The sequence below is a fragment of a genome, unplaced genomic scaffold (assembly GCF_019419815.1).
Source record: "Pyrus x bretschneideri cultivar Hongxiangsu unplaced genomic scaffold, Pyrus_bretschneideri_v1 Contig16, whole genome shotgun sequence".
In the NCBI taxonomy this organism is placed as follows: Eukaryota; Viridiplantae; Streptophyta; class Magnoliopsida; order Rosales; family Rosaceae; genus Pyrus; species Pyrus x bretschneideri.
In genome coordinates this window covers 763291-791128 of record NW_025999457.1, presented here as the reverse complement: position 1 = coordinate 791128, position 27838 = coordinate 763291, and the positions used below count along the sequence as shown (strand labels likewise).

The 27838-nt window shown below is 36.1% G+C and overlaps 1 protein-coding gene across 15 annotated transcripts; it reads left to right on the top strand.

Annotated features, from left to right (window-relative positions):
• Positions 1-2703: 2703 nt before the first annotated feature.
• On the top strand, positions 2704-12704 carry LOC103951124 (casparian strip membrane protein 2-like). Of its 15 annotated transcripts, XR_007257048.1 has the most exons (12): positions 2704-3218; positions 3305-3620; positions 3719-4106; positions 4257-4360; positions 4453-4704; positions 5999-6046; positions 7479-7590; positions 7893-7990; positions 8869-8897; positions 9423-9532; positions 9648-9782; positions 9986-10239. XR_007257048.1 is itself a non-coding variant. In XM_048580768.1 (11 exons), the coding sequence occupies exons 5-10, from the start codon at positions 4504-4506 to the stop codon at positions 9736-9738; spliced, it is 525 nt and encodes a 174-aa protein (XP_048436725.1). In that variant the 5' UTR covers positions 2729-3218; positions 3318-3620; positions 3719-4106; positions 4257-4360; positions 4453-4503; the 3' UTR covers positions 9739-9782; positions 9986-10239. The 15 variants fall into 15 exon arrangements, 3 of the variants coding, with proteins under 3 accessions (XP_048436725.1, XP_048436724.1, XP_048436726.1); XR_007257050.1 differs by lacking the exon at positions 7893-7990 and having other exon boundaries at positions 2705-3218; XR_007257043.1 differs by lacking the exon at positions 9423-9532 and having other exon boundaries at positions 2708-3218.
• Positions 12705-27838: the final 15134 nt, after the last annotated feature.

The following is a 27838-nucleotide window of genomic DNA, read 5'->3' as shown; positions in this document are numbered from 1 at the left end:
TGATTTGTAGCTCTAGAATCAACAAACCAAAATTGAGATGTCATCTGTGGAGTAACAGTCTGAGATGGCTAAGAAAACATGGTGTTCATGGCATGAATTGGAGGCTGTGAAGTAGATGGTTGTGGCGCATAGGAGTAACCAACCATAGGTGCAGATGGAGCATATGACATATTAGACTGAGAAAACTGAGGTGCACTAGTTTAATTATGACCCTTTTCATTGTAGAAACAAAACCAAGTGGAGTGATTATGTTTTCCACATATATGACAGCCTTGTTTTGGTGGTGGTTTAGTGCCACAAAAAGCATCAGAATGACCAAATGTATTATACAGTTGGCAAATAATTGAAGGAGAAGAAAAACCACCACTTGGGGTACTGCCAATAACACCTAATGCAGAAGTGGGATACACATTGTAAGACTATCTAGGGAATCTAGACCCTTGATTGAATTTAACCCTTCCCTACCGCTTGTTTTGATTAAACTGTCTAGATCCTCCCGAGAAGTGAGTTGATTGTCCAAAAGAAGGTTCATAGTTGTTGTGAAATTGTTGCTGAGGTTGCACATTTGTGTTTTTAGACTAAGAGGAAACATTGTTAGCTACCATTGCAGAGAGAAACTATGAATTCACATTGTTTACAACAAACAATTCCTCAGCAAGAAGTTGAGACCTGAAGTCCTTAAGAGAAATAACACTTTCACACCCCCTTATAATTGTCCTAAAAGTGTTATACTCAGGTGATAATCCATTCAAGGCAAGAATCACAATGTCTTCATCTACAAAGTGAACACCAGCAGTTGAGAGATAATTTCTAGCCTCTTTAATTTTCTAAAGATACTGTGACACAGAATCTGATCCCTTTTTGATAGTTTGAAGATTGGATTTCATCTGAAAAAATGCTTGTTCGAGAGACAATAAAAAACTGTTCTTTCAGCCTTGTCAACAAATCTTAAGTACTAGTGCTTCCAATTGCATATGAAACATCAATCGGAGACAAAGTAACAGTGATCAATTGCATCAGTGCACGATCATGCATCTTCTAGACAATATATTCATCATTTTCAACTTGTGTGGAAGAATTAGGAGTATTATTTTCAACACTGGATTCAGCAGAGCAATTAACCAATCTAGCAGGACATGGATGAGTACCATCGACAAATCCAGAGAGTCCATGACCATCAAGTAGTAATTGCATTTGAAATTGCCTATTCAAGTAATTAGAATCATCAAGTTTAACATTCACAAATGTAGAAATGGTGGAAATAAGCGGAGTAATCAGTGATTGAACAATCTGTAATTGTGATGTAGTCACCATGTTGTAGAAATCAATTGATTCCGAGAAGCAAGAAGAACTATCACATAAATCATTTCGAACACTGATATCGTGAAGAACAGAGAATCATAGTAGAAATCCCTAGAAATCAAAGGGTATGAACACTACAAACCCTAGAAATTGCGACCAAAATCACCAACCTTGAGAAATGAAGAAATGAAGATGAAAAACTCAGGGAAGAGAAACAAAGAGTAGCAAAAGCACGTCAGAGGATCGAGGATGCGTTTGCAATCCTTGCGAGTGATAGCATGTTAACCATAGCTGATCAATCTAATAGTTCTTGAATATGTATTTTAGAGAGAGAAATAAAGGATTCGAAGAGAGAGAAGAGGAAAATCTGACATCTTTGTATTTATTAATGAAGAAGTTATTACATCACACTTGTATTTATAAGCAACAGAATCTAACAACCTTCATTAGCTAACTTTATATATGAATGACAAGTGTCACAATCTCTATCCATTAAATATACTCTAACAGTGGGTCGGGTTTTAACGCGGTTCGGACCAATCCAGTTGGTCTAGTTTAGCTGACCATTTTTTTTTTCGAATTTCACCATTCTTTCCATTCAATTCAACATCAATCAATCTCTAGCATTGCTATCAACATAAATGATATTGGATTAAATTAAGGTATTGCCAGCAATTCATGAGATTTCTTTGTTTCTTTGGCAGGTAGAACGCAATATTGCCTTCGAAGAAAATGGCAAGCATTATTAAAGTTTCCTTGTATAAGCAAGGAGGAGACCCATCTGTTGTAGTGAAATTTGCTATGAACATGTCGAAGCTTGATTTGAATGATGCTTTCATGACTTAGCAAGAAAATAACGACACAACTTTATCTTTGGTTGTTAGCAGGGAATTGGTAAAGGAATATACAGTGATTTGCCATGCAAATCTTGGAAGAAGATAAAACTTCTATCCTTTTTACATCTCATTGGGCTTCAAATTTTCACTCAACAGGTTGGTAAAGGAAGTGCTCGGAGCAATGAAGTATGTGTCTGCTGTCGAAACTATAGCTGTTCTTGAAGGATGTATGTTGGCAAAGCAGTCGGGTATTAAAGATGTAGTGATAGAATTTGACTCGAAAGAAACAATATCATGTTTGCAAAGCTCCATTGATAATGGAAATTGGGAAGCCCTACCTGCTTTAATGAAAATTAGGAAAATTTCATAATCTTTCAACTTATGACACTGGTCTTGGGTTCCTAGATCAGCGAATATGACGGCAGATTTTATGACGGCGCCTAAGATTGCGGAGATGAGTGTTGATACTTGGTTGAACAGACCCCCATCTTTGTTGGTTCGTATCCTTGATAAAGATAGTTTGCCATGCCCTCCCTCTGTATAATGTTTTAATGGGTGTTTATGGGAAACAATTCTGCTTTGTTTCATCGTCTTGATCTTTATAACTCATTTTCATCTTGTGTATTTTGAGGAGTGGTTGGTTTTCTCTCCTCTGTTAGTCCAATTGTGGACTTTCTTTGTAAAATTGGCTTTTTGCCCTGGTTAATAATATTGCCTGTTTAAAAATAAAAAATAAAAAAAAAAAGTTTGGAATTGGCAGTGTAGAAATGAACAGTGATTTGGGCTAAATTTCATTTTATTTACGAGGCTGCCACTGACTCTCTCTGCTGTTGATCATGATGCCCGCGTGTTGATGATCGTGGAAAGGCAGGGTGCGATCGTCACTTTACCATTCTCTTCCTCCCCTCTTTCTCTCTCCCTCGGATCCCATTCTCTTCATTACTCTCTCTATCTCCCTCAGTTTCAATCGGCTCACCTAAAATCCCCGGATCGAACATCCTCCATCTCTAATAAAAAAACCTTCCCCCTTCAGAACCCATAGAATCAGCACTCTTGGAATAATCATGGATTTTTGTTGAGGTAATTTGATTGTTTCCTCTTCTGTAATTTGTTTCTGTTAGTTTATTGTTCTTGAATTGTAATTTTTCTGTTTTCCAACTTGGAAGAGTCGACCTTCAGGTGATAAAATCGTGATGTGACCATCGTATTATCTCTCACGGCTCACAACGATGAAATCGCACAGGGCTTCGTTGATTTCTGTCAACTCCGACAACGACCAGCGTCGTGTAAGCTATCAATTACACATTCCAGTTTGATTGTATGTGTTTTGGATGCATCTTGATTTCCTTAGTATGATTAGACGATTCGGATGCGCCTAGCCTAATAAACAAACTAATCTGCCTCGCGCGTTCAGTCATCTCCTTCCTTCGTCTAAAACCTCACACAGAGACAGAGATCCCCCAAAACCCTAAACGCCCAAAGGTAATTTTGTTTAATTTTTCTATTAGTTTTAATTATCTGACGAATCCCTAGCATAAATTCACTCTCTCTGTACTCTAAATGCGTTTAATTTTTTGCAGTATTAATCACAAAGTTACGTAGCTGAAATTGCAAACGCTATCATGGCTGGCTTCAAAAATTTAAGCTTGAAATTTTTAGGTTCTGTTTGGTTGTTGGGAAAACTGAATCGAAGAATTTTTTTTTTGTTGTTTTGTTTGTTTGTTTGTTTTGTTTTATTAATTATCTCGGAAACGTAGTTGATTGTTGTGTTTCTGAAAATGGGAAAACAGAAGAAGAAGGTGTTTGTGAAGTCAGTTTCGATGAAGAAGCAGGCTAATATTGACCATATCACGGGATAAAATCCCAAGGAGCTTTGTGTTTTCCAGATGCAAGTTACCTGGTCTTCTGAAGCAGCTTCAAGCTGATTTGAGGAAACTGATGCTTCGCTACACTGCCCTTAAGCTTAAGGTATGCAAATATTCGTTCTGGTCTTAATATATTTTGCAATGCTTTATGATACTTGATTTGTTTAAATTTTAATTGATTTGAAGAGCTGATGAAAATGAGAAGTAAGAATCTGAAGTAAAGAGCTGAGCTTTTTCCGCAATGTTTTTGCAGGAGAAGAGGCGGAACAATCTTAAAGACTTTTTGAATGTGGCTGGGCCTATGGGGGTTACACATTTCCTCATGTTGTCGAAAACTCCAACTGCGCCATACCTTAGGTTTGCAAGGACACCTCAAGGCTCAACGCTATTTTTATACGATATGCGGTGGGTTCCATTTCTAATGTCTTTGTGGGTTTTCACGGGTGCAGATCCTGATTGACAAGGAAGAACAGAAACGGATATAACAACAATGGGACCAAATGGGAGATCCAATGAAAAAAAAAGCAGCAATGGATAAACCGAGAGCTATAGATTTCAACTGCCTCACAACCGCCGCCAGAGAGGTCAGATTGTCCAGAGCGCTGCCTCTTCCTCCGCCAACACTGCTGTGTCAGATGTTAAGCTGCAGCTCCAGGGGGACCACAGCAATGGCTTCAATCCCATCTCCACTTCTGCTTCTGGTGAGTGTATTTTAAGCGCTTTTGCCAAAAATCTGCTTATTTACTTGGTTTTTGTGGGTTTTATTAAAATCGTATTGTTGATGTTGTAGCGTAAAAAAGTTTGCATCTTTGCATTGATATTTGGAGCAACAGACGGTATTTGGATTTGGGGTTGTATAGAAATTGAGTAATTGAAATTTATTGGATATCCAATGGAAAATTTCCAGTTATTAGATATCCAGTTGATATTTGGCGGGTAAATTTCCATTCTTTGGATTAGGGTGCTCAACAGTTGATAGAGGATAAGTCAGAAATGGAGTGATGAAATGTATTAACTTTTATGACTAATTTCCAAAGAAGTTGCAATCTGCCAATCTAAAACGTGCAGTTATTTTATATCTGGTTTCATTTATAGTAGAAAAGGCAATGGATAAGAGAGATGATGGTTAAATTTGTATTTGTTATGTTAACTATTTGAAGTCTAGAATCTATAAGTTAATATACTTGTTATGTTAAATTTCGTATGAAATATTTATTGTTGAAATTTTCTTGATGCTTTGTTTTATAAAAGATTCAGGATGGGGATAATTTAGCTTTCATTGATTGGCATCGTTTTTTGGTTTTGTTTGTGCTTTTGTTTGTGGGATCAACTTGGGAAAGAACAGAGGAGAGCACAAGCATTATCAATTTATTTGCTATAGTATTGTCCCTCTTCCTCTGGCCTCCTGAAGTGTTTCCATTCCAGTGTTACCATCTTTTGTTTCATTCATTTGTAGAATATATTTTTCTTTTTTCTATACCTTTATTACCTCCTTTTAACTTTGATTATCTGTACTTGATGAGTATTATTAGACCCATTCTCAAAATTTTGCATCCCCTGCTTCTTTCTTATGGTCCTTAAACTCAAACATGTGCAAGTTTGTATTTTTCTGATGGATTGGACTGTTGGGAACTTAGGTACTTTTACTTTTTATATATTTTTGTTGGGTTTTTTCTTTTTTGGAAAATGAGTATTTGATTAATCGCTTGACTTTCGCTTTCAAAACGGCTGTTGGAAGTTTTGTGTCAATTTGGTTGTGATGGTAAGATTACTTTATGTAACATTGTGTTGTGGCATGTGAGTGTCGAACTTTTTTCTTAATTTAATTTCGGAAAGAAATGCGTTTAACGGTAGTCCTATATGATGAAGTTAGCATCCTTATAAGTTGGAAACGTAAAACAGGAGTGGTGTACTCATAAATTCCTACTTTTCTCTGCCTCCTTGCCCTCTACTTGCATCAGTTGTGACTTATTTTCTTTTTTGGTTCTATCTCAGGAGTTTGTCAGGGAGAAAGTTTGTGAACGAAAGAAATCTAATCAAGAGGTATTTTCTTTTTGGCACATATCATGAATTATGTTTGGGTGTTTAAACAATATTTGCCTAAAAGTATACTCTGTTTTTTAGTGGTATTTCAAATAAGGTAACTTCCCCAAACATTGATATTTTGGTTTTCTATTGGTATGATATGTGTGAAACCAGCTTGATTCAGGTTACAAGGTTGAGGGTTGCAGATAGTTGTCATATTGCGGATAGTTAATCCTGTTCAATAACCTTAGTTACAGGGCCATTCACTTAAATTTTGGTTTCAAGTTGTAGAAAGACGGCTTTTCATTCTTTCTCAAAATAAGCTTTCATTACAGCTTCAGTTTCACATCATTCGTCACTGGATTTGCTAATATAAGTTTTTATTGAGATAATCTTACTGGTGAATTGTTAAAAGGTAGGAAGAGAGAAGGCGGCCTGCAATTTTATAAACTAAAGTTCATTTATGTGGTATGGGGTGTCCGAGAGAAAGGGTTTCAGGGATTAGGTTTGGGATTTTGTTTGTGCGATTTGTAGAGAGATGGGGGTGTCCGAGATAGGATTTAGGAGATTTGTTTTAGGAATTGCAGAGAGAGATAGGGAGTGCCAAGAGAAGTGTGGGAGGATTGAGTTGGGATTTTAGGGATTTGGTTGAGGGTTTGTTTTCTTCGATTTGCAGAGACAGAGAGATGGGACAAGGGTGAGAGAGAGATGGGACGATTTTATGCAAGGGTTAAGGGGAATGGGTAAGGGAGGTATGGATACGGGTTTATAGGGCAGGGGCCGGTTTCTAGGGAGGTGGTCTGCTGTCAGTGCCCTCACAGGGTGGGGGTGTGATATGGGGGAGAGAGGAGAGGGGGTTGGTTGCAGAGAGAAGGTGACGGCAGGTGCACGATTAGGGGGATAGAAAGAGAGTTGATTGGGTACAAGATTTGAGGGTAGGGTTGAGGGAATGAGTGTGTTGGCTGCAAAGAGATGGTGGGGTTGAGTTAGTATCTCCCTCTCTATCGCTTCTCTCTTCCTCCATCTATGACATCTTCGTTTTGGGGTCAAAATATGTTCACTTTTACATAGAAATTTGAGTGTTTTATTTATTTATTTGGGTTTTTGTAGCTGATACATATTAGGTTTTGTGTGTCTGGGTTTTATCACGTTGCTGATGCATAAACCCATCATTTCCTCTGTAATTCGTTCCGGTTTTCATTATTCTTTTTCGCTTTGTTTTGTCAAAATTGGAATGGAATTTGTTGGCTTGATTTTGTATTAGGTTGCCAGAGGGTTATGTTTTTAGGGTTTTCTCTCCGTCCCACTCACTCTCCCTCTCCCTCTGTGTTTCTCTTCTTCAATCAGTCTGACGTAGTTTTGCAATTTAGGGTTCAGTGCATTTCATTCTTTTTTACTGGAATATACATACATGTAAATGTCTAAATTTGTTCAATTTTTCTATACACAGGCTGGGTTAATTTGATTCTTGATCAATGATTGGATATTATATTACAATAGTGGGTTCTGTTTTTAGGGCTGGATGAAAAGAACCACCTATCAGAGCTTTCAACAACTCGAAGGTCAGTGATTTCTTCCTTCTCTCTAATCTGTTTCTGCTATTTCAATTTGTAGGATTTAATTTAGGGTTTTAAGTTGGAAAATTTACTTAAACATTTTCAGTTGGAGAGCTTAGTGTATACAACAATTAGGGTTGTTAATTTTGATTGCTGGTCTACTAAATGTTTTATGACATGTAAACAGGGAGTATATACTTTGTATGCCATTGATAGGGAATGGATACGTGGAGAGCTTAGTGTATACAACAATTAGGGTTGTTAATTTTGATTGCTGGTCTACTAAATGTTTTATGACATGTAAACAGGGAGTATATACTTTGTATGCCATTGATAGGGAATGGATACGTAATTAGATCAATTGATGGGTGCCGCTGTTTTGGATATCTACATCCAGCAATACCTGGTATTCTGTGTTTTGTTGTTTTAGCTCAGTGTTTTGTTGTAATGGATTGGAATTTCTACTAGAATCATTATTATTATTATATATTTAGGGGTTGGGTAAATTGATTTTAGAGATTTTGTATGTGGTTTGGGTTCTTTGATTTTGTTTAGATAGATGGTGCTTGATTGTGGTTTAAGTTTTTTTAGTATATTCCCAGCACATTGCAAAATTCTGGTACTATTTGGGTGTTTTGGTGTTGAAAGCCTAGGGTTTAGGGTTTAGCGTTTAGCATTTAGGGGAATGAAAAGAAGGGATGTCTGCGTTTCTGAAATCTTATGCAAATCTAATTTGAAATCATGAAACACATTTCCTATGTTTCTCAAATCTCAGCAACAGGTTTTAGAATCCTGAAATCTAAGTGAAGGTACATCATTCCTATTTTCGTGTTTTTTTAATTCCCATCATCATGGCCACGGTTAAACATGAATATGCATGCCAACCTTGCATACTCAGTTATTAATTTCTGGATGAATTTTTCTTTAGACGAGGGTTTGCAGATATGAATACTTGAGGGGCAGATGGTCACCCCCATGTTGGATCCATTGATACTGATACAACTTGGGATGTAGTTGGTTATGTTCAAATCAGAAATAAAATTGTTGTGTATATTCCGCATTTGATTGAAAATCTGTAATTTTATGAATCATTTATTCGAATTTAATTTCAGTTAAATAGAAATTCTTCTTCTTCGATATCACTGTGCGCAACACATAATTTCAATTAGTTTTTTTTTTGTAAGATTCCGTATAATTAACCTCTACAATTTTATTCACATGTTCATGGTGACCACTTAATTAATTAGTGATTGGGTGTTGACCACTGAATGTTTTTTTTTTCAGTTCGAAGCTTGAATCTCACCGAGCTTCAGGTATTTTGCTTTAATTTTTTTCTTCTCTTTTGTCTTCTTTTCTGTTTGATTTCTTTCCTTTTTTTATCCTAAATTTTGAGTTTTCATTTTGTTTAAAGTAGTTTTCTCCTGGTCTATTGATATTTTTAATTTTTTTTAGTTATTTCCTGTTCTCCACTATCATTTTTTTGGTGTGCTAATTAATCATTTTTATTTGTAACATTGTGCTTTCATATGATTTTTCTGAAATATTTTGAGATTTTACTTCAAGTGTAAATGGTAAATATGAAGGTGCTATTGTTACTTTTTGTATCTTTTGCACATTGTTTTTTTTGTTTATTGTCATATATATGAATAAGAAAGATGATAAGAAATGTGTTGTTGGTTGGGAAATAGGAGGAAAAGAAGTGAATCAAAAAGGTTATATGGAGACTTACTGATAATAATTTTGGAATGTTAGCAGACTCAAGATTGCAAGTTGGCAACCGATGGTGCTAAATGATTTGTTAGATTATTCAATAGTAATTTTTTATTTTTCCTTATCAGTTATTGTTTCAAAGGGTGAAAAAGAGTGGGGGACACGGGAAGAGGGGAGAAAGAGGACAAAAGAATGGTTTGTGCTACTTTCAATGCTTTGGGTTAAAAAAAGAACAAAGGTTCACTTCACTCACTTTGATTGAACTTTTCATTTCTTAAGTTTCTCTTGCTATATATATAGTGTATATTTCTTATTTATGTGTTTCTGATTCTGAGATTGTGTCTCTTTTGCAGAGCATGTGGTGTGGAAACACACCAGCGAAGCCTCACTTTCGATGTCGAACTCAAGTGTGACTCTAATCTAGCCCCCGAAATTCCAACATAGCATGTAGCAATGCTAATGTTTTCCTGTGTGATCTTCATACAAAGGTACGAAGAACTAACTATGTTTAGTTTAATGGCTTTTTGGATGCTTAAAAATAAATTTTAGCCAAGTCCCCGCATGAGGTTGATGTTATAAATTTTTGGACTCCATTAGAAAATTTTGGCATTTTCATCAAATGAGGTTCTTTCTGTTTTAAACTGTGGGTTAGAAGTAGTAAGACACTGACGTTTGAGTGTTTGAAAATTAGGTGCAAGACATATGAGCTTCTAATCAAGAAAGACCTGCTTTTAAATCCCACTGTGTGTTTAAAGTGCTGGATGGGTTGTGCTTTTACCGACCCTAATAAAATTATATTTGAATCATGCTGTCTGATAACTCTTTCTTTTTTTTCCTGTTTGTGGTTTTTAGTCTTTGTCATTTAATTGGTGTAGCTTTGCTAGGATCTCTGTTCCGGCAGTGTGTGATTAGTGCTAAAGGAATTTCAGCGCTGTTTCTGAGCTATTGTTCGAATTGTTGTATCTAAGTATGCATTATACATCCAATTGAGCCAATGAAGCATGTGTGCCAACGAATTTTGAAGAGTTCGGCTTGGTTTTCTCTCTTTGGTCTTTAATATTTAAGTGCGATGCACCTTTTTGTTGACTAATTGAGTCCCTTCTCTAAGTTTTTTAGTAGATGTTGTGTAATTTGCTTTTATGAGCACTTCTTTAAGCTGTCAAGTTCCCAAAATGTACAAGGAGATATCAAGTTTAACAAGACACGTACTATGATCAATCCAAATGCAGTGAAATTAGGGAGTTTACACTTAAAAACTCAGTTAGCTTTAGACCATAGGATTAGCATTTTGCACATGTGAGTATCATTGACCTGCTCATTTTATTTTTCTGGATAAGAAACAAATTGTAAAGGAGAAGAAAGTGTACAAAAACAAAGTTTCTGCAAGCTTGCACTCATATGCATAATATTTTAATTTCTTTTCTTGGCATTATCTGTTGAAATGGCTGCCTACACTGCAGGACACATATCATGTGTGAACTATGTTTCTTTTGTTTCTTAAGGAAACAGAACTTTTTTGGCAACTATATCTTTCTAATCAAAGACACTCAGTTTCTTCCCACTCATTATACAATGTGTTTATATGCCAGCTCACTTGAATGTATATTAAACAAAATTGTTTATCTTATCGATCTCATTCACTCATGTATCATTCTATTTGTTCATAATTGTGTTGAATTTATTCAACTTAAATACGTTTTATTCATCCGATTAGCTGGTTCAGGCAGCAATGTGCAAGCGTAATTTCTAGTTGTATACCTAAACTAAAGAGAGGAAAAGAAGACAATGGAATTAGAGATAGAATGATGTGCGTGGTTTAGCTAACTTAATCACAAACCAAAAGTACACAAATACATGCATTGACTGGTTTATGTTAAGTATATATAGTTTTGACTCGATTACTTAAGAGTGCAATCGAACCACTTTATTCCAACATCTACCTGTCACACTTTCCACTTTTGTGATTTAGGGCCGGTGGAGAAAGTTAGCAACGACTTCTCTCTTCTTTTATTATCAAATTACAAAATAAAAGAAGAATCTTTGCTTTAGAATCGATTAACTCAATGTATATATAAAAAGGACAGCACTTGAACAAGTTCAATCACCAAGGCTTTGATCTATATCTTCTTCTATTCAGCTAATACATCCTCATACAATTAAGCTTAGTTTCATTGAGCCCAATTCATCAAGTGTCAATTACCAAAACCAAAATGATGAGCGATAGCGGTGATCATTCGGCCACAATCGACATCAGAGAGTCAAGAAATAAGATGCATCCAAAAGAGAAGTACCATACGTGAGGGTAGAAGCTGCTCAAGGTTCCAATATTAAGAATCAAAAGGGAGGATGGAAGAAGGGCATTGCCGTGCTAGACTTTACTCTAAGGCTTGGTGCCACTGCAGCTGCTCTCGGTGCTGCCATTGCGATGGGGTCTAGTGATGAGATTCTTCCTTTCTTCATGCAGTTTTTCCAATTCTCAGCAAGTTATGACGACTTGCCTACTTTCCAGTACGTGCCTTGCTCTTAAATATCTTTTAATTACGTACTATACTTGCGTACCTCATTGTGAATTACTTTTTAGAAGTACTAATAACAGCTCCCAATTAATAAAACCTAATCCAAATAACATTATTGATGATTTATTCATGTTGGACAAACTGTATACATGTTTAATTTGAACACATCACTCCTTGGATATGTAAATGCAGGTTTTTTGTGATAGCAATGGGAATAGTGGGCGCCTACCTTGTCCTCTCCCTTCCCTTCTCCATAGTAACCATTATTCGTCCCCATGCAGTTGCTCCAAAGCTTGTCCTGCTTATTTTTTACACCGTAAGATTACTTTTTCTTTTATATTTTGTATAGTTTTGTAAATGGATAAACAGTACTTAGATGTACACTTTGCCTCACATGTGTTGACATGGAACTTAAAATCTTGTCATTTTATCATAGTTGGCGCTTGCTTTGAACACTTCTGCTGCTGCCGCTGCCGCTGCCATAGTTTACCTGGGCCATAATGGAAATTCGGACGCAAACTGGCTTGCTATTTGCCAACAATTTGGTGATTTTTGCCCGCAATCCAGCGGGGCTGTGGTTTCGGCATTCGTCGCAGTTGTTATCTTTGTAATCTTGATTCTGCTTTCTGCTTCTGCTCTCCGAAAAGTTTAACGTACTTCAACAAAGTCTCATATGTAAATTGTTGAGTTATTTGCTCTCCCACCAGTTTGGCTTCTGCTCTCAGAGACTTTCGATTTTGTTGTTATCTTTGCAAATGATGTTAAATTGTTAATGCATATCATGTCGTTGTTGTCTTTTATTTTTTTTTCGGATTGTTGAGTGGAGAAGATGATCAACTAATTGATTGTATAATTAGTGTCCATTATATTAATGGAAATTGTGGATTATGCAAATTTAAATCCCTTTTATTTATTCAGCATGATCTTTAATTCAAGTAGACAAAAGTCCACCCTATAAATTATTGTAATAGTTTACCCTATTCTTTGTTTTTAATAATATGAAAAAAGGGTTGATGAAAAGCTTACTACAAGCTCCCATTCTTATTTCATAGATAAAAAGTAAACAACACTGCAAATTGCAACAAATGGTAGAAAAATCAACGGTATATGATTACCATCGTTTTTCTTAAAGAAAATAAAAGGATCCTAGATTCCCCAAACTACCAGCGTTTCTTAGGATGATCGACATTAACCTATCTATCTATCTGTCTATATATATATATATATGTAAATATATAACCCCATTTACACCATAAAAGCTCGTTTTGTAGAAAGAATTGGACTTATATTTTTTGGTTAATTTTTTTGTTATTTGCTGGTTAAATTGTGCAATGCCGTCAAAGGAGATGGAATTTGCGGCATTCTGCAAAAGTGTCAAAGCGAAATGCATTTGCCCGGTTCAAATATGCCATACATGTCTTATGAGTTATGAATGGACTAGATAGTAGGGTTATCCTTCTCAATCCAATCATTTCTACCAAACGAGCTACTAGGGTGTAAATTTGACAAAATTGAAAGAAAGTGTCCCATTTTGATAAGCACCCACAAACTCCAGAGGTGTACGTAAATTGTCTTTTGCTTAGTTTAGATAAGCAGCCAATGCTTGTCCCAACCAAGCACCACTGTCAGTTACGTGGGCGACAACCAACTTAAACCAAGCATGAACAACCAATGTTTGTACTACCAATTTCACAACTTTGAGAAATCCACCCCCAGCCCGATAACGACGAAGATGATGTCATCTTTTGTTCAACTGTGTGATTAATACAAAATACAGGAGTAAAATAGCAAAAAAAAAAAGTAATGAGGAGGTGTCCTGGCAGGCAATGAGTGTGTTGACTGAGCTCTCCATTGGACCAAACCCACAAACAAAACCAGGGAGACTTTGAAATTGACGGACGGAAGGAGTGAAGGACGGATTAATGAAAACAAACATCCTTCCCCTCGACGTGGACGACCTGACGGACTCCTCCATGCGGTCCTTGTAATCCTCTAGTTCCGAAAATGCCCTCGTATATTATCTAAAAACTCAACTGTACCATTTCCTTGTTTTTTTTTTTTTTTTTCAGTTAGTTTGCAGCTTTAATGAAGAAATTGGGAGTTGGGGGATTTTATTTTCAAATTGTGAATGCTAAGAACATAGTTATTTTAATCCGTGATCTCGTTGTTTCCACAAAATACTAAGAAACATACGATCATCAAAACAAAATTTCAATTTGCTAAACAACTTTTAACAAAATTAAAAAAACGGGGAAGTATCTATTTCTAGATTTTTCCCACATAAGGCCTGTATAGGGTTTATATTCACTTTGGGTCCGAATGTCCACGTACTCAACACATGTGCAAACCAATTCTGTGGCGTTATATTACAAAAAACTTCGGTATAATAAGAAAAAAGACTGATTAATATAAGTTATGATGTACTTTGTTAAATTTGATGTGAGATTTTTCACATTATTCAACATCGTCATCTTTTGTATCATTATATGGTGTTTTCTTTAATTTGGAATAAAGCATATGTTTTGAAAATAAAAATGGACGTTACGTATGTTCCACTAAATTAAATAAATCATTTAAAAGAAGCAATGTGTTGCCACTTAGTACTATGCTATTCCTCTTCATTTTTAAATGAGAGATCTTAAATTCAAATCTTGTGAATGACAAGTTCAATACCAGTTTATAATTAAAAAGGCGAGTTATATATAAACCTTTTGTCATTTTTTTAGAGGGAGTTTAAAGATAGCTAGGGTTTTTTGCTTTTTCCATTTACATTTTTTCTTAAAAATAAGGCAATGTTAAGTGAGATGACACACCTTGACAAAGAGGAAAAAAATAATCGATCAATTGAAATTATAGGTAACTGGAATCCGCAAGAAAATATAAAATAAAATAAATAAATAAAACCTTCAAAGTTTGTTATTGAATAATATCAAAAATAACAAGTTTAGTACTATAGAATAACGCTTTTAGTTCAAAACGACGGGTCATGAGCCTAAATTGACACTATAGCTTAAATCATGCAATATTTGAACATTATGGACGGATATACACTTTTTAATGTGATTCTTGATCCATTATTCTATCCAATTAAATTAGGATAGATTTTGGGTACAGTCATTAACTTTCAATATTCTTTGACTAAAACTTTGTTGATTTTCAGTTTTTTATCGAAGTCACTAACATTAATGTAATAACATATTTCTAAGTAGTTTATTATAATTTTTTTTTTTAAGAAATTTGTAGTTGTTTGTATAAATTAATGAGATTTTAAATAAAACTCATAATTGTGGAATTGAAAATATTAAAGATAAATTGTACTCCACAATATATTGTTCATATGTACATATATACATTCATCAAAGATGACCAAAAATTTATATTGTACCATAAAACGTGGGCAGATTCTTCAAACCCAAAACATGGGTATGTACTTTGATTAAACTTAACATGAATATTTTCAAATCAACGAAAAATAATGAAATTTGAATGGATTATATATATATATAAAGGTACATTTTAGACTTAAAAAAATGTTACATTTTACATATAAAAAATTGGTATAAAATTGGAATGTGAGTGGGAACATTTAATAATAAAAATTTCGTGGATTTTATAAAAAATAAATGAGTACAAATTTATTTATTTATTTTTAATTTTGAAAATGTTTTGAATTAAAATTAATTAGGAGTTTAATGAAGGTTGAGTATTGAAACCCTAAATCAATTAAATAAAATTTAATAAAAAGTCAATAAAAACTTTACTAATGAACGATATATTGGTCAACTATTAATTTGAATCTAATCAATGAAATATTTTGTTAATTAGGCATAAGTCAATGAGGAATGTTATATGAGTTTCAAGCTCATTCAAATAGTTATAAAATTCTTTTTTGCCCTATTAAATCATAAAAAGGTTCATGATATTCTCTCCAAAAAAACATCTCTCTTCTCTCGGAGAAAAACTTCTTTTTCTACACGTGAAATTGGTTCTTTGTGCTAGCTAGGTTTCCTCTGTAATACAATCAACAATGCTCCTCTGGTTCTCTAAATTGCAAAAAAAATGTTGGTGTTGTAGCATGCGCAGCGCAAATGCACCACAGATTCGAACTCATTTACAGAGATAGTTGCTAGAGAGCTTAATTAACTTGGTTTGCTGCATGTTTGCAAGTTATATCTTTGAAGATTAGGGCAACTACATGTATGAGGGCTGATTGAGGAAGAGTTTAAAGGGTTAAATTATTCAAGGCTGGGGAGTTTGATCTATTATTGTTGCTTGCTTGTAACTTAGATTGTGTGCCTACAAACTATTTGTGTTTATGCATGTAAGAAAGAGTGTTTTGGGATTGAAATGATTTTTTTAGAATTCCAAAGTTCTATGACAAACAAGTTTTTGGATTGGAAGGGTTGTACTTAAGAAATCATGAATTTAAAAACAATCACAAATTTTGAGTTAAAATTTTGGAATAGGAGACCAAACGGACCCTGAATTTCTTGTTTACGATTTGTGTAGTTTTAGCAACGTAAGTACTTTGATTGCCAACTACAAGAGAGAAGCAGGGGAATGAGAATGAATGGAAAATTTGTAATCAGTTTTAACATATTTTCAATTGGTCTTGTTTTTGGAACATGCAAGTTGGTTTTCCACGAGGTGTGAAGTGTATGAGTGATGAAAAAAATAAAACCAAGAAATGGACACTGTGTTGGACACTCTAATTAGAAATATAAAAACAGAACCATGAAACGGACACTATAATGCAGTGTCTGAAACAAAATGTAAAAAAAAAACAGAACCAGGAAACAGATGCTGCATTGCAATGTCCGAATCCAAATGTAAAAAATAGAATAAGGAAATGGACATTGCATTGCAATGTCTGAATTCAAACGTAAAAATAAGAGTCGTGCAACGTAGGAGGCATTTGAGTGATAAAAAATGAAACCAAGAAATAGACATTGCAATGCAATGTCTCATTCCAAGTGTAAAAAACTGAATTAGGAAACAAACACTGTGGTCTGAATCCAAACATAAAAATCAAGAGTCGCCTAGCGTATAAGGTGTGTGAGTGATGAAAAAATGAAACCAGAAAACAGACACTGCAATGCAGCATCTGAATCCAAGTGTAAAAAACAAAATCAGAAAATAAACATTGTGTTGCAATGTCTGAATCCGTATCGACTTGTTCCAAAATATAAAAAAAAAATATGAGAAAGAGTGTGTCAGTTGAAATGCATGCCAACTGTAGACCTGTTCCAAAATATAAAAAAAATATAAGAAAGGTTGTATCAGTTGAAGTGTGTGCCAACTGTAGTTGCAGATTTTGTAATTTTCATTTATTTTAAATGCATTTGAGTATCATAATACATGATTGACCTATTATCATTAACATGAATATTATTGATGTATAATTAATATTGTGCTGTAGGCCTATTTGATTGAACAATCTAGGGTTTAGAGAGAAAGGGGGACGGCTACAATTAGAGAGAAGTGAGATTGATTTAATTGTGAGGTGTGTTTGATTCACCCTATTGTGCCTTTATTTATAGTAGTAGGATAGGTAAAAACCTTTCCCTTTAGGATTACAACATTTAATAGGTAATCTACTTCTAATAGGATTTACACAATCATATTCCTATTCTAAATATGATTGCATCACTCCACCTTGAGTGTGTAAATACTCAACAAACCACCACATCAGATCTTCAGCAGATAAGGTAGAATAGTTGATGAAGTCATCGGCACAACAGGTGATCGCGAGTCTCAAATTTAAGTGAAGTATGCATTTGTAGTAAAACTCACAAAACCTCGCTATGGTAAAACCCAAGGCATGGGAAAACCCCATAGACTAAGCAGAAAAGTGAGAAGTATGCATAATGTCTAAAACAAACGTCAAATAGGGCGAAAGTAGTGAACTCAACGGAGTATGATCATCTCAGGATGGGTGCCTCGTTAAAACCCCGTTAGGTAGCAAAAACCCGATGGGAAAAATGCTCATAATCGTAGGAAAAAGAATACATTAAGATCATGTGAGTATGCTTCTAGATATTCCCCCTAAGTTAGACATAACTACTAAATAAGAGAACTACAAGCGATTCAACTCAGATAATTTACGCATACCGATTCCTTGGACAAGCTTCTGAAATGTAGACTTGGGCAATGACTTGGTGAAAAGATCGGCCAGGTTGTCCTGGGAATGGATTTGCTTGACTTCAATGTTCTGATGTTGTTGCTACTGGTGTGAGTAAAAGAATTTCGGCGCTCTGTGCTTGGTGTTGCCTCCCTTGATGTATCCCTTCTTCAACTGCTCGATACATGTTGCATTGTCTTCAAATATCGTCGTAGAAAGCTCAACGACTAATGTAAGACCACTAGTTCTTCGAATATGCTCCATAACTTCTCTTAGCCAAAAGCACTCACGCGATACTTCATGCAGGGTGAGAATCTCAGCATGGTTAGACGACGTCACATCTACCGTTTGCTTAGTAGACCTCCAAGATATAGCGGTGTCTTAAACGGTAAAGATATAACCCGTTTGAGAATGTGCTCTATGTAGGTCAGACAGATATTCAGCATCTGTGTAACCAACAAGGTAAGAATCAACCCAAATACCATAAGGGGCAGCAACACTCGGAGATTCATGGGTATAGAACAAGCCCAAATCCGTTGTACCCTTGAGGTAGTGAAAAATGTCTTTAACACCATTCCAGTGCCTACGTGTGGGCGCATTGCTGTATCTTGCCAAAAGATTAACAGCGAAGGAGATGTCGGGTCTAGTACACTGAGCCAAGTACAATAAAGCCCCAATTGCACTTAGGTAAGGAACTTCAGGTTCCAAAATCTCTTCCTCATCCTCATTTGGAAGGAAAGGATCTCGTTTAGCATCTAGAGTCCGAACAACCATGGGTGTACTCGAATGCTTCACTTTATCCTCATTAAAATGACACAACATCTTTTGGGTGTAGTTCGATTGATGTACTAGGATTCCATCCGAACAATGCTTAATCTCCAGGCCAAGACAACATCGAATTTTCCTAAGATCCTTCATCTCAAATTCTGAGTTTAAGTGTGCAGCAATCTCCTCAAACGGTTATACCACATCCGTTTGTAAATCTGGAATGTGACTTCTTTATGAACACGCATATGCATAATTCATTGTTCATATAACCCTGACTTGTCAAATATTCACTTAAACGGTTATACCACATCTACTCGGATTGTTTCCATCCGTCGAGTGACCTCCTCAATCTAATTGAAAGAGTGTTTCGTGGTTTAGAACTGTTTGAACTAGTCAATAAAAGTCCTTCTAGAACTTTCATGTAAATTTCTGTATCTAGATCCCCATAGAGATACACGGTTACCACATTCATAAGCTACATATTCAGTTTTTCGAAAACTACCAAACTGATTAGGTAGCGGAACGTTATAACGTCCATTACGGGGGGAATACATATCCTCGTAATCAATCCCAAGGCACTGAGAAAAGCCTTTCCCTATGAGGCTTGCTTTATATCGCACTATTTCATTCTTCTCATTACGTTTCCCCCACAAAAACCCACTTGTAGCCAACGAGCTTCACACGTGGTGGTGTAAGAACGATAGGTCCAAACACTTTACGTTTTGCGAGCGAATTGAGTTCGACCTGGATTGCTTGTTTCTAGTTTGACCAATCGGTTCTACGTCGGTGATGAGTCCATATTATACTATATATTTTATCCTAATATTAGTATTAATTTATTGGTTATTTTGGTAGAATTTTGATACTTGGGATAATATTTTCAATGTAGGACATTCGACTTCCTCTGGAGAAAAAAAGTGATCAAATGGATGAATTTTGGATAATATTTTCATGTGCCTTTCAAGATGATTGTATTAAAATTTCAGATTTTTCTACCAAGCCGTTTGACCGTGGCGATGAAATTAAGGCTCAGCATGCAGTTTTCCCAAATTAACATTTCTAGACGTTTTGGGTATTTTGGAGGTCAAGATGGCGTATTTTGAGGAGGATTCCTTCTGAGAATTTGTAGGGGACGTCTTCAGCTTTAAAAAGAGACCTTTTGGGACCAAATCAGAGTTGATTTGTTCATTCGAAAGTGTGATTTTCTGAGAACTCAGAATTCTAGTTCAAATAGGAAACATTTTATTTTCTATTTTATCATTTAATTATGTTTCCTAGTTTTCTTCTAAGACATTTTCAAGGTAGGATTTATTTTGTAGTAGTATAAATAAGGCTTTTTAGCCATTAGAGCAAGAGAAGGGGGGAGAACGCAATACTTTGGCTTTAGAGAGCTTTTGATGATTCAAGTTTATTTTCAAGGTGTTTTCTATCCATATTGTTAATAATATTTTGTTTTATGGTTGTTAGTAACTAGTTTCGTTTGCTAAGACAAGGTCATGAGCCTTAGTAAGAATATGTAGCTTCTTTTCAATTTGCTTATGATATTATGCATGCAAGTTTTGAATTATTAATTACAGTTCTTTAAACTATCTAATTGTCTTGATGATTGGCCACCTTTAGGATATTTAGAAAAGTAATTTGATGCAATTTTAACGGAGGGCTGTTCCTGGAATTGGCGCTAGCTTCTTGTGGTTAATATGTGTAACTTCTTAGGATGGATGACACGTCTTAAGGGTTATGTTGTTTTTCAAAAGGTTTTCACAAAACTTAATGAGTCTTGCATGTTCACATTCGATCTGAACGCCACGGACAGGTTGATGTTACATATACGTTCTGTGTTGGAGGTTCCAAGTAGGGCATACTTTAGGAAAACCTAACCTTCAAAATATGCATGTGTAATTCATAAGTAATTGGAAGAAATATGTAGGATTGTTAAGGTGACGACGGAACCCTAGTGCTCAAATTTATTTTCAAAACTATTTTCTTTTGTTTTCTTTACTTTCCCAATTTATTTAATTGCTTTTAATTAAATTTGTTTTTAATTTTTTAGATCATTAAATCACCTTCTTCCAATCTTTGTTTTCAAAAAATTAATTAAGATTTGATATTTACATAAATTATTCATTCAATCCCTGCAGACAGCGACCTTGCTTGAGCCGTTTATATTACAACTACCTTGTTGTCTTGTAAGTATTTTTAAGTGTTTTTATCCCTACTTTTGCAGGTGGTAAAAATCCTATCAGTCAACATTTATCAACGGAATGTGGTTCAATGTCATCGCTAAGCATAATGTCAGTAGCTACTAAGTATGCGAATGCATCGTCAATGATTATCTCATTCTTATTCCAAACCTCATCCAAAATTGCGTAGTGGACCGAAATCTCACAATTCTTGGGGAGCCGACATGTTTCATCTGAACCATCACAGTAATCTAGAATAACCTCATGCGTTGGAACGGATGAATGAGCGATGGTCGAATTCAAACTAAGGTCACCAATTGGTGCCATTTTCCTCTTCCGGGGTTGTGAATCCTTTAAACCAAGGGGTTTGCCATGCTTCAGGGTCAGAGCAAATGATTGGCTAGCCGCCAATGTACCTTGCCATGTGGAAGGTGTAGCCTTCCCACCTTCGGGGACTGTCCAGCCTTCCGAGGTAGGTTGTTGATGTATGCATGGTATATCTATCCTTGCAGGTGTGTTTGCAGCGGGAATATGTGATCTTGTCACCTTTGCTAGATCATTAAAAGCATCTAGCATGCTTTGAGAAATACTCTGAAGATCTATAATTCGACGTACCTCAGTTTCAGACTGGGTAGTGCGGGGATCTAAATGAGACATAGTGGGAGCATACCACGTTAATTTGCGTTATTCTACAAGAACATTAACATGTTTATCTCCTCCTAATGACGAAAAGACTGTCTCATCAAAGTGACAATTCGCAAAACGTGCGGTAAAGAGATCTGGTTCTAAGTAGCGAACAATTGATGGTGAATCATAACCGACATAGATTCCCATTTTTTTCTAAGGACCCATTTTGGTATGTAGTGGCAGCGCTATTGGCACAAAAATGGCGCACCCAAACACCCATAAATGAGATACGTCAGGTCGTATCTAATGACCAACTGTAACGGTGAATATGGTTGAGTAGCGGTGGGCCTCAGGCGGGCCAACATGGCTGCGTGTAATATTGCATAGCCCCAGGCATATACTGGTAGTTTAGTTCTCATAACCAAAACCCAAGCTATCAATTGAAGGCGCTTTATGAAAGCTTCTGCCAGGGTGTTTTGGGTGTGAACATGGGGTACAAGATGTTCCATATCAATCCTTACTGACATGCAATAATCGTCAAAAGTCTGTGACGTAAACTCTCTAGCGTTATCCAGTCGAATTGACTTAATCAGATAATTAAGGTGGTGAGCCCTTAGCATAACGATTTGAGCTAAAAGTTTAGCAAACGCGGCGTTGCGTGTGGACAACAGGCAAACATGTGACCATCATGTCGATGCATCAACCAACACCATAAAGTATCTAAATGGTCTGCAGGTTGGTTGGATAGGTCCACAAATGTCCCTTTGAATCCTCTAAAGAAATTTATGGGGGTCGTGAATAATCTTTGTATATAAGGTTGAGTATTCAACTTCTCTAAAGAACACGCTTTGCATGGCGGGAATCCAACATAGGGATGTAACTTATGCCCGTGTGAAGATTTGATGATACGGTGCATTATGTCACATCCAGGATGTCCCAAACGATCATGCCAAAGCAACAAAGTGTCCTAGAACTTAGGCATAGGGCCGGCCACACTGTGGGCTTCTATGCTGCAAATGATTGTGATGTATAACCCACTCGGCAAACGTTCCAACTTCACTGAATACGTTTCTGGCCATATTCGTACAAAGTGATGCAAAGAAATTCAGAACCATTATCTTCAGTGGTTTCAATATGATATTGATTATCTCGAATATCCCTAAAACTCAGCAACGTTCTTCCAGAACGTGAAGAATATAGTGCCTCCTTAATGGTCAAGATAATGCCATTGGACAACATAATACGTGTATTTCCGTATCCTTCAATTAGGTTGGATAGGCCTGAGAAAGTTGTCAAATGAGTTTTCTTGGGTATTAAGTTAGTAAAATAGTGTTGTTCACGCAAGACGGTGTGTGTGGTTGCACTATCTGCCAAACAATTAACTTCCCCACTAGACATACCTAGAAATAAATTGATTGAATTGATCACATCCATAAATATAAATCCATTCATTCAATTAAGCAATTCGAGAAAATAATATCCATTCAAATAACAATCCATATTTCAAAACAAACCAAAACAAAACAAATTATTCCAAATACTTAGAAAAATTGTTCAAAATTAAACCATAAACCTAGAAAATAAAAGGGTAGGGCCGGCCACTCCTAGTGGGTTCGGCCACTAGGGGTAAACACCCTAAAAACATGTCTAATTTATTCATCCATAGGAGTTGACGCTTCCTGAAAATCTGATATCTCCATTGATGTAGTTGCATCTTCCAGATGATCCACATGTGCAAAGTTAGATTCACGACGGGAATGATACTTGGCAATAGCCTCAGGGGAAGCTCGGCATACACGTGACCAATGATCCATTGATCCACAACGATAGCACATGTCCAGTTAAGTAGAAGCAGGCTGAACGGGAGCTTTGCCCTTGTTCTTGAAGTTTAAGGCCTTAGGGGCGAGTGATGGACGATGCTGAGTCACATTTCTTCCCTTAGGTGCTGCACTCTGTTGACCTTGGGCTCGTGGCGGGGCTTGCAGCCCATTGCCATGGCCACGACGATTCTTTCATCATTTATGGCTGCTAGAATAGGTCGCATGCGCTTTAGGCGCGGCGTTCAAGCCAGTGGGTCGAGATTGATAATTCATCATCAAAAATTGGTTTTGTTTTTCAACGAGAAGTAAAACAGAGATCAAATCTGAAAACTTGGTGAATTTATGTGCCTTATATTGTTGCTGCAAGACAATATTGGTAGCATGGAAGGTCGAATAGGTCTTCTCCAGGAGATCTGATTTGGTTAGTTCCACTTTACAGAATTTCAACAGTAAACGGATTCTAAAAACTTCAGAGTTGTATTCATTCACGAACTTAAAATCCTGGAAGTGAAGATGTTGCTAGTCGTGTCTTGCTTCAAGCAGTATATGCCTTTCTAGTGATCGAAACGGTCAACCATAGTAAGCCAAAGGTTGTGTGGGTCCTCATCAGCGAGATACTCAGTCTGCAATGCATCATGAATGTGTCTTCGAATGAAGATTATTGTAGTAGCCTTCTAAGTTTCTTCAACAAGTTTGTTGGCGATAGATGTCCCGATAGTGGCTCTAATGCCCTTTGCAGTCAGGTAGAGTTCACGTCTTGAACCCATTTCAGAAAGATTCTTCCACAGACTTCTAGAGCGGAGAAATTAAGCTTGTTCAAGTTCAACATGTCCCTAAAATGGAGGGGAAAAAACGTGAGTAGTCATATGGTAAGCCATAGACATATATCGTAGAACATACAAGTTCTATAGACATGTATTGGTTTAATTTATACATGAAAACTACATGTTTCATGTGGTATGTTTTGAATGAAAACTTCAGGTTTCGAAGGCACTAAATTTGAAACTACAGGTTCAATTTAGTTTTATGAACAATTAGTTCACAATGAGAGGTTCCTGCAAGGAACACATAATGCAATATACTAATTTAAATATAGTGGATTTGAGGTTCTTCGAGAACTCAAGTGTAAGAGTTTTGTTACTACAAAAGTATGCTACGGTTCAAAGTATAAAAATAAATTATTGAATCATTAATGTCCAAAAGTGATTTTCAGGTCAATAATTTTGGATTCATTATCAGATTAATGGATTGTAGGTCACTTTTAATTAATTCAATAAATCAAGTCATACGGGATCGATTGTATAAGCTAAATAATATTATTGGGTTGAAAATATAGCCCCAAAAATATTTGGGCTCGGGTTGGGTGCCTTAAGTAAAAGGTAGGGCCCAAAAAGGGCCTTGGGAGTGAACTGCAGGTCACAGGGGTGGGAGAAACCCCAGCCACAGTTGAGTTTCAATTTTTGGGCCTAGGGGAGGGCACGGGACAAGGCGTAACGAAAGCTGGTCTATGGGTTTGGTGCGGAAAGCCCCAATCGCAAAAGGGCTAGCTATAAGTTATGCAAGCCCAGGCAGTAATAAAGCCCAACAAGCATGGCAGCTTGCTGGTGTGGGCCGAGACAAAGGATCAGGGTTATAGGCCCGTGCAACATGGAACCTAAGCCGAAAGCTTGGTTCGGTCTGAAAATGAGCAGTAAGCCACCGGTCAAGGTGCAAACAGGCTTAAGGCTTCAGGCCCATCAAATTGACCTCAGGCCAAGGCCTAGTTTCTGTGTGCACAGAGATGGTGCAGTGAGTGTGTCGCACCATGTCCAATTCCCTTTTTTTTCGAAAACCCTTAAGGTTTAGGAAACCCTAAATATGCTTCTAATTTATTTTATATAATTTGACTCACAAATTTCAAATAGCAATTTAATTGTGCAATGCATGAAACAAATATATAAGCATATACAATATATATATATATATATATATCGTAAGGAAAATATAAACATAGAGAGGTTCATGCATCATGGGGAATGTTTTCATGCTTCGTGGACGTTTCAAATATCTTCTTTTATTTTAAGCATACTTGATTAGCAGAAAACAAAAATAAGCCTTTGAATTTGGTGGATGATAGTCTCCTCCTACGATGTTTCAATTCCTCAGCTTCTGGTAAGAGCGTGCTGATAACGTGTTGTAGGTCTATTTGATTAAACAATCTAGGGTTTAGAGAAAGAGGGGGCCGGCTACAATTAGAGAGAAGAGAGATTGATTTAATTGTAAGATGTGTTTGATTCACCCCATTGTGCCTTTATTTATAGTAGTAGGCTAGGATAGGTAAAAACATTTCCCTTTAGGATTACAACATTTAATAGATAATCTACTTCTAATAGGAATATAAGATACATTCTCATATCTACTAGGATTTACACAATCGCATTCTTATTCTAAATATGTCTGCAACATATTGTAACTTTTTATTGATTTATACAAAATCAACCAATCAATTACTAATTTTTATTTAAAAAAAATTATGTACATGTAAATTCATTAATACATTAATGTTAAGGTCTCATTCAATGAACAGAATACTAATTTTTCTTTATATTATACTAATTTTCATATCATGAGATCATATGATAGAATGAAGATATGAATTCAGCCACTAGCTTAGTTTAATGATTTTTTTTTTCTTCCAAATTCTAAAACTGTTCTGTGCTTTAATTAAAATAATTTTTTTTCTATAAACAATAGCGTTAGTTGATTAAATTATTAATTATTAGGAGAGGAAATGATTGATAGAGATCAAACAAGCACAATGTGCATAAACATAATTAATTTCTGCAACCATCTACAAAATAAATTTATATGACGTACATAGCATCTTTCCAAAATTCCTTAACCTGAATAAACCGTTGGAAAAAAAAAAAAAAAAAAAAAGAAAAAAAAAAAAGAGGGTTATTCACTTTATTTTAGCCTTAGGATATTAGATCACAGACATGTATTTCTTCTTGATGAGTCAGTAACCAGCCAATATTGACATTGACTTGGCTAGTTTCTTGGAAACGCAAGGGTAATCTTGTATCATAATGTCCAACATACTTTCCTATATAAATTGCCAAAACGTTTCCTTCCCCCCATCAGTGCCATCACATAATTCATAACTTCTCTTTCGCCAAACATTTCCCTCTCTGAATCAAAATACCATTAAAAGGGAAAGCCACCATGGATAGAGAACAAGATGAATTGCAATTTCTTGGGATTTTTGGCATCTACAAAGAAGCCTACAAAATAGTATTTTCACGGAGAAAATTCTTCAGCCAAATTACATTAGCCTTGATCCTCCCTTTGAGCATCGTATTCTTGGCGCACATAGCACTCTCAAACATCATTCTCTCAAAGATCATCCACAACGAAATAGTCCTTGATGGAACAAGCACCAACAATCCAAGGTATGAAAAAATATCAGATGTCATATCCTCCGAGTGGGCAACGTATTGGCTTTTCAATGCTGCATACTTCACCTTCCTGCTCATCTTCAGCCTCCTCTCCACCTCTGCCGTTGTATACACGATCGCATGTATATACACGGCACGAGAAATCACCTTCAAGAAGGTGATGAGTGTAGTCCCGAAAGTGTGGAAGCCAGTTATGGTCACGTTCTTGTGCACTTTCATGGCTTTTTTTTGTTACAACATAGTGGCTTTAATAGTCCTAATCATTTGGGTACTTTCGATGGGCATCAGTGGTGCCAGTGTTATAATTGGGTTTTTACTACTCATTGTTTACTTCATAGGGTTTGTTTACCTAACCCTAATCTGGCAACTGGCTAGCGTGGTCTCAGTTCTTGAAGAAGCTAGAGGGATCAAAGCCATGGCGAAGAGCAAGGAACTACTAAAAGGAAATATGTGGGTGGCTACAATCATATACTTTAAACTCAACGTTTTGGCCGCCCTTCTACAATTTGGGTTTCAACAACTAGTTGTGAGCGGAAGGTCATTTAGTGTGGCTGAAAGAGTAGCTTATGGAGTTATATGCTTGTTGCTGCTTCTCAAGCTGATTTTGTTTTGTCTTGTGATCCAAACTGTGCTCTATTTCGTTTGCAAGTCGTACCACCACGAAAACATCGACAAATCGGAGTTATCAGATCACCTTGAGGTTTATCTGCTGGGGGGTTATATGCCTCTCAGCTCTAAGGATGTTCAGTTTGAGCAAGTTTAATTATGTTTTTTTTTTTTTAAAGCAAATACTATTATCTACACTGTCAAGATGAGAGAGTGGGCTAAGTCTCATAATAGGTCAGCCACAATAATGTGGTTCAAATTCGTCTTTGGCAAGAGTCGAACCTAAGAACTCTCACTTACAGGTGAAAAAGAATACCAGATCGTAATACTAAATGACAAGTTTAAATATGTTTTATCCAAGTTTCATTTGGTGATAATATTAAATAATTTCTGTATTACATAGCTACTTCCTCGATGATTAAGTGGGAAAAAATATATTTAGTGGTTTATGTATTCATAAAGCTAGTTC

Excerpts from the sequence above, each read along its gene's own strand:
- LOC103951124 (XM_048580768.1), top strand. The coding sequence starts at position 4,504 with ATGGGAGATCCAATGAAAAAAAAAGCAGCAATGGATAAACCGAGAGCT. Across the intron at positions 4,705-5,998 it reads CATCTCCACTTCTGCTTCTG|GAGTTTGTCAGGGAGAAAGT; the intron begins GTGAGTGTATTT and ends GTTCTATCTCAG. Across the intron at positions 6,047-7,544 it reads GAAAGAAATCTAATCAAGAG|GGCTGGATGAAAAGAACCAC; the intron begins GTATTTTCTTTT and ends TTCTGTTTTTAG.